The 26,520-nt window shown below is 39.5% G+C and overlaps 1 protein-coding gene across 12 annotated transcripts in view; it reads left to right on the top strand.

The window, feature by feature from the left end:
* Positions 1 to 26,520, top strand: part of PRDM5 (PR/SET domain 5) — a 138,322-nt gene that overhangs the window by 57,429 nt on the left and 54,373 nt on the right. For 4 of the 12 annotated variants that reach the window (XM_024106404.3, XM_042842381.2, XM_065596304.1 and 1 more), the window contains 6 exons: positions 5,394 to 5,478; positions 6,741 to 6,898; positions 11,886 to 11,972; positions 13,999 to 14,092; positions 23,314 to 23,474; positions 23,754 to 23,831. In XM_024106404.3, the coding sequence (XP_023962172.1) occupies positions 5,394 to 5,478; positions 6,741 to 6,898; positions 11,886 to 11,972; positions 13,999 to 14,092; positions 23,314 to 23,474; positions 23,754 to 23,831 (663 nt within the window). Of the gene's footprint in view, positions 1 to 5,393; positions 5,479 to 6,740; positions 6,899 to 11,880; positions 11,973 to 13,998; positions 14,093 to 23,313; positions 23,475 to 23,753; positions 23,832 to 26,520 lie in introns of all 12 variants that reach the window. The other 8 variants (XM_024106405.3, XM_065596305.1, XM_005290287.4 and 5 more) reach the window with 6 other exon arrangements.

Below are 26,520 nucleotides of genomic sequence, written 5' to 3'. Positions count from 1 at the left end.
AGAAATACAGGGTTATGAATATGAGATTCGGAATCCATTCTGTGCAAAGGAAGACCCTGCAAGATTAATTTGATAAATCACCAAAACCCTACATTTTAATGTTTCTACAAAAACCTACTTTTTAATGTTGATCAGATTAACTGTAAGTCTTTAATAATGTCCTGGTTATAATCTAAATCCAGTGAGGAAGTAGATGGTATCAATTAAAATAAGATGTTGCAAGGGGAGTGGTAATCCCTTGTACTAGCTTTTTGTGATTTGCTTGCTAGCATTAATGTTCTCCTGTACTTTTTCTTGAAAAAGCCTTACAAATTCTACCATGCCCCTTCTCAAACCTAATCGAAATGCATCCTATTTTGTTTTAGCATGGTACCCACAAACCATTGCACACTAAGGTATCCATATGACCCTGCAAACCAGGAATGTCCCACTTTTGTAGGCATGTCATTGTTAGGCTAGTAGATAAGATCATTACTTTGTTCAAGTTGTTATAAATCCCTGCAGATCCTGCCAGCCAAAGGATCCATTGACAAGCTTTGCCTGTGACACTAATGGCAGATTGACTGAATGCCTATTCAGCCCTAGATCAAGCTTGTCACACATGGAAAATTACAATAGGTTAATAGGAGCAATAAGATGGAAAACAGTAGGGGAATTTGCCCAACATCTTAGATGTATGTGCACAAATGCAAGGAGTATAGGGAAGGAAGAGGAGGAACTGGCAGTATTAGTCCATAAAATAAATTATGACTTAATTGCATCACTAAGGCCTGGTCTACACTAACCCCCCAATTCGAACTAAGGTACGCAAGTTCAGCTGCGTGAATAACGTAGTTGAAGTCGACGTACCTTAGTTCGAACTTACCACGGTCCAGACGCGGCAGGCAGGCTCCCCCGTCGACTCCGCATACTCCTCGCGCCGAGCAGGATTACCGGAGTCGACGGGGAGCACTTCTGGGTTTGATTTATCGCGTCCAGACAAGACGCGATAAATCGAACTCAGAAGTTCGATTGCCTGCCGCCGAACCAGCGCGTAAGTATAGACATTGAAAGTCTGTGGGTGAGGGTGAAAAGGGGAAAAAGCAGGGCCATGTCATGGCAGGGGTCCCCTATAGACTATCAAATCAGCAGGAGGAGGTAGATGATGAATTATTTCTAGAACAAATAACAGAAATATCCAAAATGCAAGACTGGTAGTTATGGGAGACTTTTCCAATAGACGTCTGGGTAGTTAAATTAATACTCCAAAACACCAAATATCTAATAAGTTCTTGGACTGTATTGGGGACAATTTCTTGTTTCAGAAGGTGGAGGAGGTAATCAGGAAGGCAGCCATTTTAGACTTGATTCTGAATAAGAGGGCGGAATTGGTTGTGAGTGTAGAAGGCAATTTAGATGAAAGTGATCATGACATGATAGATTTCATGACTTGAAGTAAAGGAAGGAATGAGAGCAGCAGAATAAGCACAATAGACTTAAAAAAACAGAGTTTAACAAACTCAGAGAATTGCCAGAGAAGGTCCTATGGGAAGAAAATCTAAGGAAAAAAGGAGTTCAGGAGAGCTGGCAGTTTCTCAAAGGGACAATATTAAAGACACAACAGCGAACTATCCCAATGCGAAGGAATAGCGCAAATATGTAGGGATAAAATGAGAGGCTAAAGTACAAGGGAACTCACAAGGGACACAAAAGACAATAAGATGAGGTTGTATAATTACATTAGGAACAAGAGAAAGATGAAAGAAAGTATAGGTTCATTAGTTAGTGGGGAAGGAGAGTTAATAACAGATGACATCACGAAGACTAAGATGTTTAATGCCTATTTTGCTTCAGTCTTCTCTTAAAAAAATTAATGGTGATCAAATACTGAACACAATTAATATTAATAGCAAGGGGGAAGGAACTCAAGTCAGAATAAGGAAATAACAGGTTAAAGAATATTTAAATAAGTTAGCTGTATACAGGTTGGCAAGGCCTGATGAAATTCATCCGAGGGTACTTAAGGAACTAGCCGAAACTATCTCAGAACCATTAGCCATTATCCTGAAGAACTCATGGAGGATGGGTGAGGTCCCAGAAGACTGGAGACACGCAAATGCAATACTTGTCTTGAAAAAGGAAAATCCATGTTGGCTATATACCCCCTAACTCACAGTGAGTAATACCCTTCCTCCACATGTGGTCTCACTGGCCCCAGTGGCACTGGAGTGAGGTAGCTCAATATGAGTAAGTTTAACAGAAGCTAGCCTTTTTTAAACTATACTCTGCAAAGTTAATCCACCTCAGGTTCACCTCTGCAAAGTTATTCAAAGGACTTTTGTCCTTTTTAATAGGCCAAATGAAGATTTCTGAGAGTGTCACTTTTTTAAATGAGGAAATATGATTTGTTGAGGGTACATAGACCTTGATCAGATAATCACAATTCTAAAAATGTCTGACTTTTTAATCCCTCTTGATCTACCCTTGTAGGGGTGTGTGTGCAACCAAATATTAAATGAAACTGGTTCTGTGTGAAGTCATTCTTGATATAGGGAGAGGCAAAAAAGGCTTTTTTTTCTTTTTCTATGTATAGAAATATTTCCCCCTGTTTAATTACCTACTAAGACCGCCACTTTCTTTTTAGGAGAAAAGCAAATTGTGTATAACAGAAGTTCATAAATTGAAATCAGACAGTCACATGGAATTAGAGAGCAATCTAGACTCTGATGCATTAATAGTAGTCTACTCTAAAGAAAAACAAACACTCGTCTCCTGAAATAAGGTGTCTTAAATATTCGGGGAGGAATTGCTATATTGTGAGGAGGCAGGTCTGTGGAATTATACAAATCTGAACTTCAACCGCAGAAGAAGAAAAACCAATGAAGCTGAAACAGAATATAGTAAAACCACATGAATCAATAGGGAGCAGGGACTACGGAATTTATCTGGATAAACAAGAAATTTTTCAGTACAAATGATATCCACTGAGGGGCATAACCTAATTTTGGATAAGAGTTTTTTGGATAAATAAGACTTTTTTGTCCTGTTTACATTGAATAACATGTAAATGGAAGGGCTTGGAAGCCTTGTGGAGTATTATAACTGGGTTTTAGACAATTAAAATATTTAATTTGCTTCAAAATACAGTCATTAGTGCAGCATCAGGTCCAGTCCAGGCCTTAGATGATTGCTTGGACAGATCCATCCTGTTGCGTGCACATACACCTAGTGGACTCCAATAGCATTTCATATTTATTACGCTTTTTGAAAATGATTGCATGTGTGTTCTTTTGTTAGAGAGACATGGTGGATGAGGTAATATTTCTTCTTCTTCGAGTGATTGTTCATGTCCATTCCAAGCAGGTGTGTGCATGTCACGTGCACGCCAGCCGGAAGACTTTCCCCTAGCAGTGTCCGTAGGGTCGGCCGTGGCGCCTCCATGGCACCCTATATAGGGGCCTGCCGACCCTCCACCCCCTCAGTTCCTTCTTACCGCCGGTGACGGCTAGCTGGAACTTTGCTTGCTCTTGCAGCAAGCATAGCAGTGTCCCAGTCTCGGGCCCATCCAGGGTGGCCCTACCATTGATCAAAACGATAGCTGATACGTCCCGCACTTTGTGGCAGACACCAGCTTTGTTGGCCCCTACGGCCAAAAAGACAGAGGCTGGTCATGGATGCGGCCACCCAAAGGGAGCGTCAAAGGTACCAGGGATCTACACCGAAGAACAGGGAGGTCAAAAAGTTGGACCTGTGTGGCAGAAAGGTGTACTCAACAGGGGGACTACAATTACGTATAGCCACATCTCAGCGTTCCACCCAGGAGTGGAAGGTGGTTCAGTTTTCGCAAATCCATTGGTTGGTCGCTTCTTCAAGGGCCTGGACAGACTGTTCCCGCATACTCAACAACCAGCACCGGCTTGGGTCCTCAATTTGGTCCTTTCTGCCCTCACAGGGCCTCCCTTAGAGCCCCTGGCTACGTGCTCTCTGTTATCTCTCTCATATAAGGTCGCATTCCTAGTGGCTATCACCTCGGCCAGGAGGGTGTCGGAACTCAGAGCACTGACGTCCGAGCCTCCATACACTGCCTTCCACAAAGACAAAGTCCAACTAAGGCACACCTGGCGTTCCTTCCAAAGGTGGTCTCCCAATTCCACATGGGTCAAGACATTTTTCTCCATGTGTTCCACCCTAAGCCGCACTCCTCCGGCATGGAGCACAGGCTGCATTCCCTAGACGTTTGCAGGGCCCTGGCATTCTATATTGAAAGAACCAAACCGTTCAGGAAATCAACGCAACTCTTTGTTGCCATGGCCAACAGGATGAAGGGACTCCCTGTCTCATCACAGCGGATCTCCTCATGGATCACAGCCTGCATCCGAGAATGCTACGGTTGGGCTAAGGTGCCCCCGCCCTGCCGATCACGGCCCACTCCACAAGGGCATAGGCCTCCTCCGCGGCATTCCTGGCTCAGATCCCGACACAGGAAATATGCAGAGCTGCCATGTGGTCCTCAATCCACACATTTACATCGCACTATGCCATCACGCACCAGGCCAGAGACGATGCAGCCTTCGGCCGCACAGTGCTCCAATCCGCAGTGAACTCCAACCCCACCGCCTAAGATCAGGCTTGTGAGTCACCTGCTTGGAATGGACATGAACAATCACTCGAAGAAGAAAAAACTGTTACCTACCTTTTTGTAACTGTTGTTCTTCGAGATGTGTTGTTCATGTCCATTCCAATACCCACCCTCCTTCCCTTCTGTCGGAGTGCCGGCAAGAAGGAACTGAGGGGGTGGAGGGTTGGCGGGCCCCTATGTAGGGCGCCATGGAGGTGCCACTCCAGGGGGCGCCAGGCTGACCCAACGGATGCTGCAAGGGGAAAATCTTCTGGCTGGCGTGCACCCACCGCGCACACACCTGCTTGGAATGGACATGAACAACACATCTCGAAGAACAACAGTTACAAAAAGGTAACCATTTTTTACTGGATCAACTTCTGTTGGTGAGAGAGACAAACTTTCAAGCTCTTTTTGTTATTTATAAGCCCATGCTTACTGGAAATAAATGAACTGAAAATATTTTTGCAAGGTTTTCAACATTTATTTATTTTTTTGCTTCGTTTCCATATTGATGAGATTTAAAATGAATGTGATATTACATATTTACATAATCTTCATTCCTGTGTGTTGTCTTAGTGATAAATGTTGGTTCAGAGGTATGAAGATTTGATTTTTGAGACACACTGTTGTTCAGCATGGGATAATTAAGAAAGAAATCACAATATCTCCATGAGTATTAACATAGCTACTAGCTAAGAAATAATTACAGTCTGTTAGAGATGTTCTGTATATCTAAGATGTGTGATCTTGTTTGAGACACATATTTAATTATCATTAAACACTCATTTTGCAGGTTCATGAGATCTTTGAGTGTCAGGAATGTGACAAGAAATTTATTTCAGCTAACCAGCTAAAACGCCATATGATAACTCACTCAGGTAAAAAAAAACAAAAAAAAACTGTTTTTTCATGTATAGTGGAATTGGTCCTTGAGGTATATTGCCTTATGTTATTTTTTTATAGACGTTTTGATGGATTCTGCAGTGTCTGGGGCTGGTGCAAGTAAATCTGGTGCCAGCTAACTCTCTTTGCACCAGTGAAAGGTCCAAATTTAATGGTGCAACCTCCTGTTCCTGGCAACTTCTTCAAGCTTCTCCTTCAGGCTAGCTGGGATGGGAGAGTGCAATGCTATGGGGTTTGGAGAAGAAATAACATTGCTGCTTGTTTTGTGTAGGGGTTTAGGTGTCTAAATGGTTGAATGGAAGGGGTGCAGAATTGGGATACGACCCAGGCAGGACTGTGATAAAAGGAGAGACATTCAGATTTTCTAATGGACTCACATTATGAGCACAGAGCTCCTAGTCAGAATAAAGCAGTTTATACTCCACACCATGCAGTAGACCACACATTAACATATCAGCCTGCCTGATGTTTGGTTGAGCAGGTCACTGTGACTGGCAGCACCCTCTGTCTGCAGGTCTGGCAGTATTATATGAATTGGCACTGCCAGCATTTTTGATCTTTGGAACCTGGCGTTTCTTAGTCTTTCATCCAGTAATTAGAAACATCAACAAACACAATGGAGGCACAAACTTGGTTCTGTCAAATACATTAAAGTTTAAACATGCAGGATTTTGTAACAGCGGAGCCTTTTAATATATCTGCTTTCTTGGTTGCAACATACTGCAATCACATTTATTTTCAAATAAGCTTTATCCAGAGGCTTTTAGCTTATTGATGCTTTTGGGTGAGACTACAGGGCTTGGGTTTGAGTCACCAGTTCAAGCAGAAAGGCTTTTGCATAGCAACTTTTGGTTTTTGAAACTAATATGATATGTATATTGTTAATTAACTTTTAAAACATTTAAACTGTCATGTCCTCTTTCACATTTGTAATCTGGAAGCAAGCTTTTCCTCTTTGAAGTCATTTTCTTTTGATTTAAGCTAATTAATCAGAATTTAGTGTTAGCAATGATTATTGCAAAGAATGTGCCAATTTCTTGAGATACACCATAGCTCATCTTTTATGAAGTGACTTAACTGTCTAACATAAAGGGCATTAGATGTCTTTCTAATTGGTTTAATCTTAATTGGGTTGACTTAATTGCAAAAATCTCTCTGAGGAGATGACTGTCTCTGCCTTTCATCTTCTCCCCCTGTATAAACAGGAGATTAAATGTCCCCCACTCATTTTCTGCAGAAAAACGCCCCTACACCTGCGAGGTTTGCAATAAGTCCTTCAAACGACTTGATCAAGTGACTGCACACAAAATAATACACAGTGAAGATAAACCTTATAAATGCAAGCTTTGTGGAAAGGGATTTGCCCACAGAAATGTTTACAAGAATCACAAGAAGGTAAAGCACTCTGCTGTTGTTGTTTACAGGTCTGCCAGCCTCAGATATGCAGCTATTTTTCTTTTAAATGGTTGATCATTAAGCTCTGGCATGCTTATAAACATGAGATTAAAGTATTAGAAAAATGTATTTTCTAGTGTTCTTTGTTATAACCAAGATCTCAAGATAATAAATGAATTCCAGTAAGATACAAACAAACACACACAAATGATTCTTCTGCTAAATGCACTGAATAAATCCCTATTTTGATTTTTCTGGTTTGTTTTTATATGTTATCAAGTCAAATATTTATCTAATCTAAAAGGTCTTCAGTTTTTGGCTTAAAAAAGAATGATCATATTTGAACAAAATGAGCAATAATGCTGCTGCAGTCATTCCTAATCGTACTTATCAGGAGATACTTTCAAACAACAAATTATTTGCATTTGGTAGTGTTAAATAATACATTTCTGAAACAGCAGAAGAAACACTACCTTGAGAATGTACACATGAAGGGAAGCTCTACTTCGGTTAATTTAAACTCAAATCTGCCTGTCCTAATTTCTGTAATGCCTGTCATTACTTTTAACCCTACGTTACATGTTCAATGGCAAGGCTACCCATGACTGCTGCTTCAGGATTACAAGACTGTAAAAAAAATTATTTGGCTGATTTCCTGCCCAGTCTTTGGAACCCCTTGCTTTCCCCCCTCCACTTTGATGAAACTGATATACCCATACTTATAAAGTTTTCACAGTGTGGCTCATGTTATATGCCATCTGGGAATTTGGCACAGGATCTTTGCACCATCTCTTGTACTTTCAGACATAAATCATATGAAAGTAATAATAATGTCTCTTACAGGATGAAACAGGGATGACTTTTTCCCCCTTAAAACAGAACGCATGCACAAGCATGCTGAAAGACAAGGCTAACTGCCATATATATTATGATCATAACTTGTGTGTAACTTCATTTAAAAAAAAACAGCAACCAAAAAACAAGACCTTACCAAGTGGATAAAGTTTTATGAAAATTCCTGAAATACATAATCTGGGCAGCCACTTCTGTATCTAAAAACTAAGAAAATCTACAGATTTTGTTATGATAACCTTCATCTGATGTCCAATAGAGAGTCTTGCCTGAACTAAGAACTTCAGGATCAAGCAAGAATAATGAATGAACTGCCTTATCATTTTGGCCCCATAATGCAACCCTTACTTAAGTCAGTGGCTTTGCTCATATATCTAAAGATTCTATGAGTAAACCTTGCAGGATCGGATCATATATTTGCTGAAGATTACCGATTCTGCTAACCGAGAGAAATATGCAAACTTTATAGTTGATTATCTGGTAAATATCTTGTTTAGTTTTTGTCATAATTATTCTCACACTTTGCAATAATACTTATTTCTTGAGTCTGTGTGCTAGTAATGCAGAGAGTATCTTAGTCCCATTAGATAAAGACAATGCACAGAGAAACAAAAGAATATAAGATCTGTACATTTAATGACACAACAGCAACAAGTCCTGTCAACCCCTTCAAGTCCAAGCAACTTACCTTCTTTAAAACACAGTAAAACCCTGTGTACATTGAACAAACAGTGTGGCACAAACTATATGATAGACGGGGTACTAGTCTATTTGTATGGCCATGATTTTGAGAGGACTGCACTATGCACAAGAGGCAGAGGGCTCAGTGACTTGTTGACAATGTAGTTATCCCAATAAGATGGAAATTTAAAACGTCATATCATCCCACTCCATCATATTTCATTTATGCTTTTTTATCATATTTGTGGTTTTGTTTGTTTAAATCTACATCCTCCTGATGGATGGATGTGTGTGTGTGTGTGTGTGTGTGTGTATGTATATAATCCTATGGGAATACTGTATCTGTTTTATTTTCTTTGGGTGAAAGTAAATGTTTGCACCCAAATCGGCCGACAGCGCTTTTTCAGTTTCAGAATACTTTTACTATACTGAAGCAGCTTGGTTATAAATGTGCAGTAGGAATAATGTGTGCCATGGTTAAAAAACAGATAAATAAACAGTATGTAATGGAAAACATATTTTCAGTTTTGAAAAACCTTTTTGGCTTTTACATTGCATCTAGCATTATACAACAGACTTTCATTTATAATAAGAAACAGGATGGAAGTGTTTTGCCCTCTTTGAATTTTATATGTATTATTTGGATGAAGGTTTGAGTCTTTTTGTTGTTGTTGTTTGTTTGATTAATGTATAGAGGATACCTAAGCTGGTGTTGTGTGGAAGTGTCAAAATAAAGTAGTACTTTCAAACATGGCTCAGGTTTTGGGGAGTGCTGCCCACTGTGCAGTTTAAGACTGGGCTTTTCAAAGAAGCTGAAGAGAATTAGGTGCCCAACTTTCATGGAACTTCAGTGAGAGGTGGGAGTTAACTCACTTGGGATAAGTCTACACAGCAAAAAAACCCACCACACGGTAATGAATCTCAGAGCCTGGTCAACTGCCTCGGGCTTGTCTATGGGGCTAAAAATAGCGGTGTTGACATGCGGGCTTGGGCTGGATCCCGGACTCTGAAACCCAACGAAGGGGGAGGGTTTTGGAGTCCGGACTCCATTCTGAGCTCAAATGTCTACACTGCTGTTTTTAGCTCTGTGGTTCGAGCCCTGTGAGTCTGAGTCAGTTGACCCAGGTATGAGACCTGCTGCCATGTTGTTTCTTTTTTGGGTGGGGGTTATTGTTTTTTGCAGTGTGGATGTACTCTTAGGCTCCTCTGAAAAGCCCAGTCTACAGAATTAAATAGGCATTTCTGTGGAAGAGGAGACCAGTAGTATTTAGGGGAGGTGAACAGTGTTGGAATTGTGCAGAAGAGAAACCTTGTTACCTTTCATGATGGAAGGTCAGACCTGACGAAGGTGGGCATACAAATTATTTTTGTACCCAGAAGTGTCTGGCTTTGTTTCCCCCACCCCTTCATTGCTTGTTCGCTACATGTCGCTAACGTTGTCAGGGAAGAGAATGTGAAGATACATGACCAGTAAACAGTAGTAACTCAGTAGACACAAGATGCAGAAGAGCCTAGAGCTAATCAAGGGATATTCACTCAAGAAAAGACAGAGAATCGCACTGATGGCACTACGATGGGGGTTCTACTAGAATAAGCAGCTGTATGCTGGGGTTGAGAATAGAATTCCACAAGACCCGTGCTAGCGAAAGCTTCCTAGGGAAAGTTCCACAGCAACCCTTTCCCCAGCTGCCTTGGTCTCATCACCCTCCAGAATAGAAGCCAAGCCCTTTTAGAATTCCAGTGGCTAGCTGCAACCCCCCTGGCAGAATAAGAGTTGTAGGTGTCTTGGGTGCCACATCCTCCCTCTGCAGACTTTCGAACACGAGGTGCCCTGTGCCGGCCCAGATTCTGAATGAATCAAGTCTATAGTATATGCATTTCTATGCCATGCAAAACACTGGAATGTTTAAGCAATGGTTTCCTAATAAGGACAAAATTCAAATGAGGGAAATTTATTTTCAAGCATCTCTGCCTGTGTTGCACTTTCCTCTATTTACATTGCTGCGTGAGCTGCACTAATGCAGTAAAATGCTTACAAATATTCCCAGTGTGGATAGACCTTTTCTGTGCTGATACGCTTTCAAAAAACCTGGGTTCAGTCCTGTATCCAAATTTTCAACATACCTCAAGGCTCAGTTTGCCACTGACGTGTAGAAAAGAGCTTTGGATAACAATTGAGTGGATCAGATACTTTTCCAAGGCCCTGATTCAGCAGTGTACTCAAGCCTGTGGATAGGGCGCTAGCCTAGGACTTTCAAGACCCATGCTCAGTGTTGTGCTTTGCCACCAACCTTTTGTGCAAGTCACTCAGTCCGAATGTGCCTCAGTTATCCATCTTCAAAAATGAGGATGATAATACTTTCCTGCCTCACAAGGGTATTGTGAGCATAAATACGTTAACAATTGTGAAGCACTGTGAGGTCTCTGGATGAAAACTGCTATATATTTAGCTTTATTTAAACATGTGAATAGTCCTACTGAAATCAATGAGACTACTCACATTGTTAGTATTAGGCAGTTGCTTAAGTACCTTGCTGAATCAGAGCCTAAACCAGTAAATGCAGCCCAAGGAGTACTGTAAGGATAATGGGCACCGTCCTTTTGACTGCAGAAACTACAGGTCTTGGTGCTTGCTGCTTCAGCTTGCTCCCAGTGAAGGTCAGCTGCATATGAAAGCAGCTGCAATCTGTTACATTCAAATTAGGGGCAGCTCCCCATGTGGCCATCACCTGGTGTGTGTGTTTGGGGGGTGGGGGAGGGAAGGGAAATTGGATATATGATAGTCTACACTTGTATGATTATCTCCTGCTCAGTGTATTTGCTACTGCATGTATATTAATTGTATCTTTTCAAATACAAAAGTTGAAGTATTGTATACAATATACTGTGTGTGTGTGTGTGTGTGTGTGTGTGTGTACTATTATACAGTATTTTGTGTATTTATTATATACAGTTAGAAGTAATTTTGTAACAGCAACTAAAGCCTTATTAGTTGAACCTTCAAATTTCATGTGAGCACAACAAAAATACTAGGCCAGTTTTCCAATTTGGAGTCTCTTACTATAGAACCCATGTGCATTTCTAGCAAACCCAAGGAACTCCTAGTGTGTGCAAGTGAGCATGTGATTGTGAGAAGTGTTTGATGATGACAATGATGCATTCATCTCAAGGTGCACTTTCGCATCTATTACACATTTAGGTATTAGTCTCAATTACGAGGCTTAGAAATACAGTTGGGCTCCTATACTGTAGCTAAAAGGCCATATATGAGAGAAGCTATGAAGGGCTTTTAAGTGACAATGGAAGGGTCCTGCAACCATAGAACTAACAAAACAAAAAAGCATTCTAGAGTAGGGTGTTTTGGAAAAGAAAAAAAAAAGTGGCTTTTGCGCTCGTGAAAAGTGCCAGATTGACAGCCCTGGAGACTGAACCCTTCTATTTATCCACAGAACAGGTACAGCACAGACAGCAGCACTGCAAGCTTCCCCACAGTGTCTCATCAATGTGTCTCAACCCTGTTCTGGAGGAACCACCTATTGAGGTGAGAAGGTAGTTCAGTCTCTTCACGCCCAGTCAATCCTTGGCCTCTCTGCTGAGACTGCCAATAAGGATATCAACTAATGCTAATTATGATGTGAACCACTAGGAACCAAACTGAAATGATCAATTTATTTTATGTAGCCATTTGATGGTCATTCAGTGGCCTTTCTACTATATGTGATTTAGGCTGAATTTGAGCTACAGACTGAGGTTGAAAGCCTCTGTATCCCATTTTCAGTCATTGCACTGTCTGAGCCATCCAGTCTCAAGGCACCTTCTTAAAGGTACCCCCTCTCTCTTGTGGACATACACCAAGAAATAGGTGTATAGTAGCAAGGCTTTGTTCTTTAATAACAAACAAAGGAATGTTTGAAATAATAAGTATCTAGAATGAAATCATCCTGTGCTGTTTTATTTATCTAATCAGTTCTGGCTGTGGTTTTTGTAATCCACTACAGATGGTTATTAGTATACTGTAACACAGGGATTGGCAACCTTTGGCATGCGGCCCACCAGGGTAAGCCCCCCTGATGGGCCAGGCTGGTTTGTTTGCCTGCTGCGTCTGCAGGTTCGGCACTCCAGGCTGAGGGATGTGCTGGCCACTGCTTCCCGGAGCCCCCATTGGCCTGGAGTGGCGAATCACGGCCAGTGGGAGCTGGGATCAGTCAAACCTGCGGAGGTGGCAGGTAAACAAACCATCCCCTCCCGTCAGGGGGCTTACCCTGACGGGCCATGTGCCAAAGGTTGCCAATCCCTGATGTAACATCTTGGTATTGCTAGTCATAAGAAAGGACATTTGCGTTAAAAATGAATGTGAGTATGTGATCCAAAAGGGCTAAAGGCTGCATGTAAATAATTTTACCGCCCCTTTTTCCTACACCACCTCCTGTTTCTGGTGTAGCTATGAAAGTCTTATGATGTTAGGGATTTCCCTGCTATGAGGAGAAAATAGATTGTGCATTTATGTACTATATTCATGTTTACCCTCAGGCTATGAGATTCACTGTTTAATATACATAATTTTATTAACCATAATCCCTGTGTGTGATAAAACACTTCCAGTCACTCCCCTTTCCCTTGGGGCACAATAGCTTTCAATTAAGGTCCTTGTGCGCTAAATGCAGTATTTAGAGACTGATTCTTTAAAACTTCCCTTTATCAGAAAATTATAGGCAATTTGGTTAGATAACATATTGTACAGCTTCATTTACTGGCTATAGTGGGATAGTACTTCATTGCAATAAAAAAAACAGAGGCAGTGATTTGAAATTTACAGAAGTAGGATAAAAGCTGATTCTTTCACAAGCTCCAGAGGTCAGCATCAGCAGCTATGAAGTTTGTTTACAAGATTCAGCCAAGCTTCGCTTTCCGTCTTGTTTATGACTTTGATGTGACTATTTCAGCTATGATGAATTTTTACTGGGGTAAGCAAAGCTCTCAATACAAATACTTCTGTCTTCTGTTTCTAATTAGCAAATGAAGCTGAGACAAGAGGATGGGGATAGGTTCTAGATTTGAGAGATTTTATTTTGCTAAATTTTAAATTGGTGTCTTGAGAATAGGCAGATCAGCAGTGGGCTAAGAGTGGACTGTAATTAACAGAGAAAATGTGCTTTTGAGGGTGCACTTAATTTTGATGACGTTATGTATTATTTGGTGAAACAGCAAATTCTAGCTTGTAGCTTTCCTTCAAAATATAGGTATTCTCTTTGTATGTGTACACACAGGCAGACACAGATGAGTGCGCGCACACACACACACACACACACACACACACACACACACACCTTTTACATAACAGAATTCCAAGGATTTGTGGTGTACAGCTATTTAATAGCTGCCAAGTTGTCTTGCAAAGTTCCACTTAAATGAAGCATGATGGTTATTTGAATCCTTTGTCACCTAGTATGTGGAACTGCCATGATGTCTTCTCTGAACGCAGCCTGCCAGGTTAGCTACAATTATTGTAATAACGCCTAATTGATTTCCCTGATCCTTCCCCCTGACTCATTCTCTTTCATCTGCAGACCCACTCTGAAGAGAGACCATTCCAGTGTGAGGAATGCAAGGCTTTGTTTCGCACCCCATTCTCTCTGCAGAGACACCTACTAATACATAACAGTAAGTGCTAATTCAGAGAGGCAATGGGCTTCATCAGTTCACATCACTGACTTGTGGGAGGAAATGCACTGTTACACAATACAAAATTAAAGTACATTCTCGTTCTGTCTTGCTCCCGAATACACTAAATTATGTTCAGTTATTATAAAGGTTCATCCCACAAGAGCCAGGAAATTCAGTAAAGTCTGAAAGTTTACCCTTGACGATTCCTGCTGCACAACATGGAGGCTACAGATAATCCAGTGTTGTTTCGAAGTCCTTTGGCAAAGGACTTCTGCATCTTCCAGACTAAGTTGTAATATTACACTCATTTATAGATGGGGAACTGAAATCCCGAGAACTGAATGACTTGTTCAAGGTCACATATGAAGTCTGTGTCAGAATTGGGAACTCATGCTATAGCTTTTAAGTCCCAGTCCAGGCCCTTAGCCACAAACCAAGTCTTTCTGTCAGCAGCATAAATGCTAGCAGACTAGACAAGTTCCTATGTCCCCTTTAGCCTACAAACTATGGCCTCTTGGACCTGTATCTAGTCTTCTCAATCACTGTTAAGAGACTTTGCCTTGCTTTGAGGTTTTGGGGCAAAGGTGCCCTCTTTACCTCTTCAGCAGAAGACAGGATTTAGTCACTTGTGAGAGTCTTAATTTCTTTTATATTTTGTTAAATGTGTTAATTAAAAAATAGCTTTATAAAAGTGTATGGACATTTCTCATTATTTTACTACTAAGTGAATATGCATTAAAGAAATTTTTGGAACAATGTTTTTTTAAGGCTTTCAAAGCTGCTCTGATCTATTGTTTCAGTGAGTATTTAAGTTTGTAGAATCTTGTTCTCCTGATACCCAGAATGCTAAAAATCTTTATTCAATGTATATATACTCCACTGCATAGAACCCCCTTTTTAAAACACTAATTTAGGGACTGATCTAAAGCCCATTGAAATAATTGTTTTCCATTGACTTCAATGGGCTTTGTCTCCCCTCCCCTCCAAAATATCCAAAAATAGTAATGCACATTGAGCTCTTGTGAATCTCCACTTAAAATATATCTTTTGGTTTTTCACATTCCCGGAGCTCAAAAATATTCAAAAATTCTTTTTGGTTTGTGCTTTAAACATCTTTGGGGGGGGGGGGGGAGGGGAGGGAAAGGATAAAGCACACTTTTATCCCAAGTTTATTAAAATAAATGTTCTGGCTCCTGGCATCAGTACCAACACAACTTTATCTATTTATTTATCTGTCTATATATATATATAAAGCAAACTTAGCAAAGTGAAAGTCATCACTATCATGTACTGAGTCAGAAATAGTTTAAATACAAGATAGTGGCTAAAACAAGGGTCCCTGCTGTTTTAAGAGCAGAGCTTGTATTCCAGATAAAGAACATGAAAACTCCACCCCTTCTGACCTCATCCTGATATTCACTATGGCTATGGCCATGATTATGAGCCTGTCATTTATTTAATAACTCAAAAATAACTGAGAATCATAGGCATTGTCATATTAGAGCAGACCAGTGGTCCCTCTTCCAGCACTGAACTATATGTGCTGCTTCCGAGGAAAGAGCAAAACCAAACCAAAAAAAATCCACCTAATGTTACAGTTTTACAATGCTGTGTCATCGGGAAGGAATTGTGTGGTAAACTTCTTCCCCACTGAGCAGTAAATTCAGGAAAGCCTGGAAAACTCAGAATTAAAGCATAACCTCCATCATAAATTCCATCTAAAATCAGTATGCAAATTGTACACAGTGTTGTTACTTTAAAAGTGGGGTATTCTGCAGGCAATGGTATCTAGCATACTTAAACTTTTAAAAAATAATGTTAAATTAGAACAAAAATAAATATATTTAATAAAAGAATGCCTAGAAGTGCGGTTCCACTCTGAAAAGTGGATCTATGAAAAATGGTGGTATGGGGTTTGATTTTATATATAATTTATTTATTTATATTTTTTTATCTTTCAAGATTCCAGATCAAATGTGTTTAGTTTAGACTTCCCGCTGTCCCCAACTGCCAGCTCTGCAAATTCAATCTGGGATCTAAAAGTAAATACGAGTTCATCCCTATTCTTGCATATCACTGCAAGATTACTAGGTCCTGCATGCTAAATTATCAGGGTGCATTTGATTTAAATCATGATTTAAATCACTAGTCAGACTCAATTTAATCATGGATTTCTACATAAAAATGTCAGCCAGGTCAACATGAGAAACATAAAATATTGGCTTCTGCGGCTAACTCAGTCGTCTTCACCTTCATTTTCCGGTTTGTTCATAATCTGGAAAAGAAAAACAAGCTTTCCTGCTTTTTCAGGTCCCAAACAATTTCTCAGTTTGGACTGAATAAGTCCAAAGGAAGAAAATATTCTTTTACACTGGCAGAAGAAGCTACTGCTGTTAAAAGTGAGATCATCACTTTAACAGTCTCTGTATCCAAGTGCTTAAGTGACTTCCACCAGTTCACTAGTGTGACTTTCTTTAAAACATCATCAGCAAACATATATTTCTTGAATGGTTCACCCTTATCTCTGAAATTTATTATAGTTGGCATTATGGAGGGATGATTGCTGGATATCCATGTCATAGCCAACTCCTCTTCTTCAGCAGTTAAGGTTTGACCTTGTTACCGAGTATTGAGAATATTTGCGAGAAAAAGAGCTGGAGAACGTGCTTGTCCCATTTGTTTTTTTTAATGCTTGTAATTTAACTCTGTCACTGCATATTTCTCTTTTTAAGATCTCACTCAGTTCCAAATTCAACAGCATCAGCAATAAAACAGCTATTTCCCTGCATTTTGTTCAAGGCTATAGAAATAGGCTTCAGGATACTCAGCATGTGTTCAACATTTCTCTTAAGCCCAATGTTGAGAACTTTGGCAGTGACAGTGCCATCTATTTTTTTTCATGATTTTGTTCACAAAAGATTTTGTTCACAAACAATTTTTTTCACGATTTTGTTCATCAGATTAGGCCAGTTCTTGATATAGTGCTCAAAACAGTCTACTACTGAGTTCCATCACACGTCTTGTGGGAGAGTTAGCTTGGTTCCTCCTACTTTTTTCAGAGCAGCTGCTGCAAAGTGGTTATTACGGAAGTATTTTGCAATTTCAACAACATTAGCCTTTATTTCTGACACTCTGAAGCCTTTCGCTAGGAGATGAATCAAATGAGCACTGCAACCGTATTTTATTAGCTTGGGACTCTTCTAACTAATTTTTTCTCATCTTAGATATATTTGCAGCATTGTTTGTGACCAAGCTGCGTACGAGACATTTGAATTTTTTTTCACAGTTTGTTATAGCTTTTACTGCTACTTCTTGTAAGTATTCTGCTGTGTGTGCATTTCCTGATGTATCAATTGTTTCTGTAAGGAAGACATTTCCTTCTTCTGTTGTCACACACACACATACAACAGGATCATTGTGGACATTGCTCTACCCATCAAGATTCAGGTTAACAATTTTACCCTGTAGACCTTTTGCACACTGCTCAATTTATCTTTCATACACTTTATCCAGCACTTTATCTGTTGGGTGGACTTAATGATCCTGGTCTTAATGATTAAACCATGTTAATGAAGTGTGGGTTCTCAATCATACGGAAAGGAGAGTTTGCATAAACAAACTGGGTAATTTTTTCATCAATTACCTCTTTTTGTAATCTGCTGGTTCTTATCACAAACTTATCTATGGCTGTTTCTGAATGATGGAGATTTTTTTTTTTTTGGCTACAGGTGATATACTGTGGCTATGTGATGTACATAATGTGACTGAAACACTATCATTGGCAGATAACTCTGAAACTATAGAAATTGATGGTGATCTTGAAGGTGGATAGTCTTCAGAATCCTGTATGTTGAGGATGGATTCTCCTAAACAAAATATGTCAATGCAGTATTATTACCATACTGCTCATTTAGTATTACTCATTGCATTCACTGACACTCAGTACTGCTTTAAAAGTGAAATTGTAAAAGGAAGATCTGCCTATTTCAGTTATTTATTTTTTATCACAACTGCATCTCAAATGATAGTACCATAGAGTAACAACTATATTTTTTACTCAAACATGAGAATTCAAGAATAATCCAGAAGGAAGACAGGCAGTCCTTAAGAAAGAAGTATGAAATAAAAAAGTTTACCAACCTGACGATCGTGCATGTTCAGACATGTTCCTTTCATCATCTTCAACTCAGCTTCCTCCTGAGAAGGAACACTTCTCATGATGAAAGAACAGGAGTATTTGTGGCACCTTAGAGACTAACAAATTTATTTGAGCATAAAGAAGTGGGCTGTAGCCCATGAAAGCTTATGCTCAAATAAATTTGTTAGTCTCCAAGGTGCCACTAGTACTCCTGTTCTTTTTGCGAATACAGACTAACACGGCTGCTACTCTGAAACTTCTCATGATGTTGTTTCATTTGAGTAACCAGGCCTTGCATTTCTTTGTTGCACTGTTTGCATTTTGCACACATGCCTGTCTTATCCACAGGTAGAGGAACTTCATTAAAATAATGGGGGGAGGGATATCTCAGTGGTTTGAGCATTGGCCTGCTAAACCCAGGGTTGTGAGTTCAATCGTTGAGGGGGCCATTTAGGGATCTGGGGCAAAAATCTGTCTGGGGATTAGTCCTGCTTTGAGCAGGGGGATGGACTAGATGACCTCCTGAGGTCCCTTCCAACCATGATATTCTATGATTCCCAAACTGGGTCTCTTTTACAGCCTGCTGCCATTATAGGTTTTCCCTTCTAGTGAGAGAGTGGTATGGTAGATCTCAAATCAATGAGGCTATTCTCAGAAAGACCTCAAGACTTCTGGAATATGCTGCTCAAACAGTTTCACTTTTGTTTCTACTGCCTGTCCCTCCCTTCTCACATTTATCTCCAGACTTCTTTTCCTTGTCCAGATCTATTCCGCTCTCCCTCTTCCCCCCCCATCTTCTATTTGTTGAACTTTTTGAAACTTTTTGCACTTTTAGAGAGAGGTAAGGGATTGACTCTGTGTACACAAATTTGCAGAGGGACAATAAGGTTGATGTCTGTTATTTCTCACCTCTATATATTATTTATTTAAAAACATTTTTGCTGTTAACAAGCATGTTATCTCTGGAGACACAAATCCACAGTTTGAGAACTGCAAAACTAAGCATCTCTGATGGTATCTTCTAGATTTAGCACTGAGTCCCATTGGGTAGATAGAAAGATTAACCTAAATAATTTATACAGAAGCCCCTGGGACCCTATAAGATTGGGTCCCTAATCCATGAACCATTGGAACTCATTTACAAAACTTTTCTTAAACATTAAATGAATATATTGTCTCCATACTACGGAATTAGAATTTATAATCCCTATTCCATGATGAGACATTATAGCTCAAAGATGTATCTTAATTAAAAAATATCTTTAGATAGGCTTTTTCCTCTTTCCTTTTTCAAAAAAATCCAATTTAAATAAAAAAAATCAGATTTTTTTTAAAAATCATTGATTTTTATCCACTCTGTATATTATGCTCTCACTAACACTTGTGCAACCCTTCTGACTTCAACAGATTTACACCAATGTAATTTATAGATTTTTAGTAACAATTCTGTTGATAATACATGAGAAGGAACATAATCCGTGTTACGCACCTCCGAGCCAACGAGAATTAAAGGGAGTGAACACTTACTTTGCTTACTAAAGCAAGCAGGTAGGACTCTAAATATGTACATATGTACGAAGATCCACTGAGCAAGAAGACCCAATTTTTACATACTCACTTTCCAGAGTACAAAACTACACTTGTAAAAACCTAATAATAATAAAAAAATTAAAAAGCTCTTGCTACTGTGTCCAGCAGCAGAATTTGTAGGAGTAAAAGTTGGGGAAAGTTTCTCTCCAAAAAACACAATGAGGCCTATGCTCCTTATAATCTGTACCAGAAGGAGAGCACAGAAATGGGCATAGCAAAGCCCATGAGGCGTGATTCCCATGTAAGCCATTCAACACGATCAGTACATCTGGGGGAAAGACATTTTTGGATCTATTATACCAGTGCTCTATTGGGTCCCTGTTTTGTTTTTGGATGCAATTATAGGTACAGATTTTGCATGGTAAAGCTCTATGCAGTTTGGGTTCTAGCTGTGTGAGAAACACTCCCCTCCCTGTGCACTGTCACAAGAAAGTAAGATGCATTTTCACTTTTATTCTCTAGCTTTGACTGCCTGGGCTAAAGGCAGAAAATTTTGATTAGTATGTTTTTAATTTTAAAATTGACTTCCTCTCAATCTAACAGAGCCAAAGTCTGTTGACTTGGAAATAGAGAATGGAAATACTTTCTCCATTTTGTATGTATGAAGTGACTTTTTTTCCCCCCAATAGCTCTAGAGCATAAGTAGTAGGTGGAAGAAATTTGGTGGAGAGAGAGTCCATAGCCTGCAGACATGCTTTACAGTAGTGAAAATAGATTGTGATTTATCAAAGTAATGAGGTGTTGTAAAATATACTTTGTGTACTGTAAAAAAAAATACTATGCACAGTGGATTTTTATAATGCCATCTTTTCAAATGTATCTAAGGGATTTAGGTGCATAAGTCCAATTTGAAAATCAGTTATACTAGTGTTCATAAGTCCTGTAGGGGCTTTTGAAAATCTCCTCCATAACTGTCTACCAATGTTCTATTGCTTTGGCGCAGGAGTATGTTGGTTAGGAAAGTTTTCCTGTGTCTTTTCTGTGATTAATGAAGGTGTGTTGTGAGGCTAAATATGATTAATAAAGTAGAGAAAAGTCTCTAAAGAAAGGAGAAATTCCCTATTCAGTACAGTGTTTGGATGGCATGCAGTTAATGAGGTATGGGGCCACACACTGAATAATTAGGCTTAGAAAAAATTATTGAATAGTTTCTTTGTTCACTGAGTGCTATCCATCTTGTACGTTCTGGCTCTTACTCTGCGTAACACTTAAAAATACTCACCCACGAAAGCTTATGCTCCAATACTTTTGTTAGTCTATAAGGTGCCACAGGACTCTTTGTCGCTTTTTACTTAAAAATATGTGCTTAACTTTAAGCTTGTTAGTAGACCCATTGACTTCTGTGTGCTTAAGTGCTTTACTAGATTGAGGTGAGTACATAGCACCTAACAGTATCCATTAAGGTCTTTTGGGGAAAAAAATAGTACATAGTCTATGCAATTAAAGACTGACTGTATCATAAAGTGTGCACACAAAGGGACAGAGTTAAGGTTCTGTTTGCAGCCTCAGTTTTGGCATTTCTAACTTTTGGGTGCTTCACTTTAGAACTTTAAAAGAACATTAATACTTTTTTAAAATGGAATTTGTCATAGAATTGTTATATCATTGTGGAAATACAGAACTGAAGCTGACTGGAGTGATTACATTTAAAAGTGTTTTCAGTATTTTTTCTTTACTGAAGCAGTAAGAGCTTGCAGATTACTTTCATCAGAATAACAACGAGGAGTCAGGTGGCACCTTAAAGACTGAGAGATTTATTTGGGTTTTCGTTACCCATGAAAGCTTATGCCCAAATAAATCTGTCAGTCTTTAAGGTACCACCAGACTCCTTGTTGTTTTTCTGGATACAGACTAACACGGCTACCCCTCTCATATTTAATCAGAATGTTAATTGACTTCACTTCCACTTAACACAGGGAGATGTTACTAAAGGAAAGGGATTCCAAAAGAGACATCAGCCATGAGTTTTAAAGGTTGAGAATGAAGAATTTCATTAAATATTTTGGTGCAGTTTTGATGTAAAATCTTGTCTCCAGTTACTTCAGATGATGGTGCTTTTGCTCCCAACTGCAAATCAAATACATTTTTTAACGATTGATGTTACTGGGAAGCGAAACTGAGGCTGAAGGATGATGCCTAAGTGTACTTGCTGAACCATTAAAAAAAGTTCTAATCTTTATTGGCTCTATGGGTTGGATAATGCTGCTTACCAGAAGATAATAGGTACAAGATCTATTTCCATGACCAGTAGAGTCTGTTTTGAGCGAGGACTGTTGCTAATGGAAAAATGAAATGTTTCATTTATAATAGTTGTGTCTTTAAATAGTAATGTCAGTGGAGAGGTGGATTAATTTGGTGTCATCAAAGTAAAGTTATGCAATAAGGAAATGAGTATATCAGCACCATTGGCATGTACTATCAGATTGGTCTTTACCCAAAGACCATTGAAGCAAACGGGAGTCTTTCCATTCATTGGCCTTTGGACTTAGCCCAGAATGCACAAGGAAAATGGAATCCAGTGGAACTGAGATGGCTGTATTGTCTATTAAGTGGTATTGAGAAAGTATCCTTGCTAGGGTTCAGGAGCCTGCAGATCAAAAAACTGAATTGGGAAGTGGAAGGTCCAGGGGATAATGACTTCCTTGGACTTTTTCACTTTGATTGCTCTTTGTTTTTTATTCAAGTGCATGGAAGTTACTTCAGGACAGATGCACCTTGAATTCCTGTTTTTTACCAAGATTTTGTGGGCATATAGCTATTTTAAATATGAAGGGTTTCTGAATGAATTTCATTTTACAGATCAATACATAGTTATATACTTAGCAGGAATCTGAAATTCACTTCTATATTTAAGGTAATAAGAACAGTAAGATTTTGTAACTGTTTACCTCCAGTTTCACCTTCTTGGATTTTCTTATCAAAAATTTTGTGTAGATTTTCATAATATGATACTTCCTCTCCTTTATTTTATTTTCTTTGATGACAATTAAAATATCATCACTGGCATCTGAGTTAGCATTCACAGAAATGAATGAGGCAGTTCTAATCTTAATCTCAAAGCTATTGTTAAGGATTCTTTGCAAACTCAAGCAGGCATCTCTGCATCAGTTATATACACTTATCGTTTTCAAATTTTTCTTTGCAACCATAATAGCTAGAGACGGTGTTGGGCGTGCTGCTTTTCAGATTAGATATAAACCCAAAGGTCCTGACCACTTGTGGTCATTCAAAATCATTCACTTTCGGCAAGGGTAGAGAGGTTAATCCCAACTTCCTGGCTAAATTATTTGGGTGATTACATTCTGCTTTCTTAAATTGAAATTTATATTGGATATGGTGTTCTTTCACTTCTTGTTCCAGGGACATGTCAGTTCAACTTTCTCTACGTGGCAGATTTATACACCGTGTTCCCTTTCTCAAGGGATTAGAGAGTTAACATGATTCCTGACATTAGTTGGTGTGTTTACACCTTGCATTTCTATTTTTTAAGGTGAGAGGACCTTCAAGTGTGATCACTGTGATGCTACCTTCAAAAGGAAGGACACGTTAAATGTTCACATCCAAGTTGTGCATGATGGACATAAGAAATATAAATGTGATCTGTGTGACAAAGCCTTTGTTACACCTTCAGTGCTTAAGAGTCATAAAAAAGTGAGTATAATCAACTCCCCTGCATTTTCATTCATTTCCTTGTTTGTTTACCCTCAAGACTGTGTCTAAACATAATATCCCTCAATGTTCCTGTACGGTGTTTTTTTTCAGTAAAAAGTTATCCGTTATTGTTAACAAGAACAAACATTATGTATTGAAATTAGCAAACTGGGGTTGCTGGTGGCATCCAGAGTTTAAAAGGTTCATAGGTAAGAGTCCTTTCTAAACACTCCAGCATTGGGTGTGTAGCAGAGGTGACTTGTTGCACTGCTCTTACAGCACTCCTATCTACCAGTCCATAGAGCGGCATTGGTGTCAGCTATAGAAGAGGCCACTTGCTCACCTTCCTGGCCAGAGGTAAGGTGTCAGCTTAAGTAGTTGTTAATAGGAGTGAATGTGGAGAAAGTAACTGAACAAAATGACCAGCCACAATAAATTATCTCCAGTGCTGCCACCAAATGTAGAATGAGAGAATCTGCTAAAAAACATTGTGTATGTATGCTTAACTTTACAGTTTGAATTGGCGTGCGTGTGTGTGTGTGTGTGTGTGTGTGTGTGTGTGTGTGTGTGTAAAACAGAAACCCTTATAACTTTTTTTATAGATTAATAGCAAAACCAAGTGTAATTGTGGTATTTATGTACAGCAATTTAAGCGGGAGACTATACGAAGCACTGATTCTTTACATTATCATTAGGTTCCTACCAAATTCACAGTCCATTGTGGTCAATTTCATGGTTATAGGCTTTTTAAAATATTAAATTTCATGATTTCAGCTATTTAAATCTGAAATTTCACGGTATTGTAATTGTAGGGGTCCCAACCCAAAAAGAAGTTGGGGGGTGGGGGATGGTGTCACAAGGTTATTGTAGGGGGAGGTTGCGGTACTACTACCCTTTCTTCTGCGCTGCAGCTGGCGGTGGCACTGCCTTCAGAGCTGGGCAGCTGGAGAGCAGCTGGCTGGGAGCCCAGGTCTGAAGGCAGAGCTGCCGCCAGTAGCAGCCAGAAGGATGGCATGGTATGGTATTGCCACCCTTACTTCTGCGCTGCTGCGTGCAGTGCTGGGCTCTCATTCAGTAGCCGCCGCTCTCTGGCTGCCCAGCACTGAAGGCAGCGCAGAAGTAAGGGTGGCAATTCCACGACCCCCCTAAAATAACCTTGTGACCCCCCCTGCAACTCCCTTTTGGGTCAGGACCCCCAATTTGAGAAACTTTGGTCTCCCCCCGTGAAATCTGTATAGTATAGGGTAAAAGCACACAAAAGACCAGATTTCATGGGGGGGAGACCAGATTTCACGGTCCATGACGTGTTTCATGGCTATGAGTTTGGTACGGCCCTAATTATCATGCAAGTGAGTTTAGCATTGAGAATGCTTATACAAACTAACTACAAAAGGGAATTTAAAGTTTGTTGCCATTCTGTCCTTATGTTGTCTTATGTCAGTGCTTGTGTGTGTGTGTTAGCACACACCTTTCAGCCCACCGCATAGCCTGGGCTTGATCTCAGACCTCTGAATTCTTGAACATAGTGGACTGTTTCATCATCTTAGCTTTGTATGGCACCAAGCACACAGTCACAGATTACAAATAGTAATGGGGCCAGTTAAAGATAGAATGGATTTCTTTGGTTGTTTTTTTTAGTTTTTTGTTTGGTTTTTTTACAGTTTTAACCTTTACTTAAATATATTTCAGTGCATTGATGATCTGTTTTTTAATTTACTGGTATCTGTTTTGAAGTCACAGTTATCTCATTTACTCACATTTAAATACATATTGTATTACCATTTAATATGTATATTAAAATATTTAATATTTATATTACAATAATGCATAGATGAGAAAATAGTATTTTTTAATATTAACCTTTGATGGACATAGTAGCAAAATCACTGGAACCTTTCCTACGATATAGCTTCCACCATTGCTACTACCAATGAAGAATTACGGTTATGAAATTGGCTTGTTAACACAAAGCTAGAGAGCATTACTGAAAGAAAGCTGCAATAGAAAAACACATCTATAAGAAGGGACACTTGTGAAAACTGGTAGATGATGGGTGTCTTATGTTTAAGCTTTTCAACAAAGCTGGGGATGGGGAGTTTGGAGAATTCTTGTTCCTTTTCCACATTTAATCTTTTAGTTCTTCCTCTTGTTTCTGGTTCCTTTTTCTTTCTGCTCCATTTCTCCCTCTTTTTGGGATATGCAAAGGACTAGAGCATGGGCAGTTGGCCTAATGGTCACAGCTGGGCTGGTGTCCCCAAGTCAAGGATGGCCATGAAGTGTAGTCAGCAAGCAGGGATCAGAGTAATTGCTAGAGGCAGGATTGATAAGTGAGAGTCAGGGTTAGGGTCAGGCTGGGTCAGAGACTGGAGATCAGCAAGCAAGGTGAGATCTGAAGTCACAGCAGGCCAGAAGTCTGTGCGGCTGTCTGGGCAATTTTCTGGGAAACCGCCAGGATTAAATAGTGGGCATGGGCCAATCAGAAGGCCACAGGATGCTATCACTAGAGCTCCTTTAGCGACACTATCGCCCAGTCTCCACAGTACACCTCGGACATGGCTCTCTATGGCATCCTGCTGGCAATGTGGGAATGTCAGCTGTCCCAGGCTCTGCAAACCTGGGTTCTAGTTCCATGGATTCTCACAGGATGTGACTCTTTAGGATGTGCCTATCAAACATTAAATACTGTGGCCAGCCCTGCCCCCTCAAGAAAATGGATGCTAGATTTTTGTGAAAAAACATTAACAAATTTCACCCAGTGCTTATTAGTATAGTATGAGTATGTGGGGATTTTTTTATGCTTTTGTGTTGATGCTGGTTTATAGTAATTTGGTTATGATTAGTAAATGAAGCTCATTTGCTGAAAGCTTCACTTCTAATTTACTGTATTAGAGCAGATTAAAATAGTAGAATAAGATATTAATTCTTTGGAACAACGATGATCTGCTCTTCCTCCGACAAAGATCATCATGCTCATCAAATGGCTACTTAATTAGATTTTTGTTTGAAACTGCATTACTTTGAGATACCACAACAAAATGGATTGCTT

Source organism: Chrysemys picta, chromosome 5 (genome assembly GCF_011386835.1).
Source record: "Chrysemys picta bellii isolate R12L10 chromosome 5, ASM1138683v2, whole genome shotgun sequence".
NCBI lineage: Eukaryota > Metazoa > Chordata > Testudines > Emydidae > Chrysemys > Chrysemys picta.
This window is presented reverse-complemented; position numbering and strand designations above follow the sequence as displayed.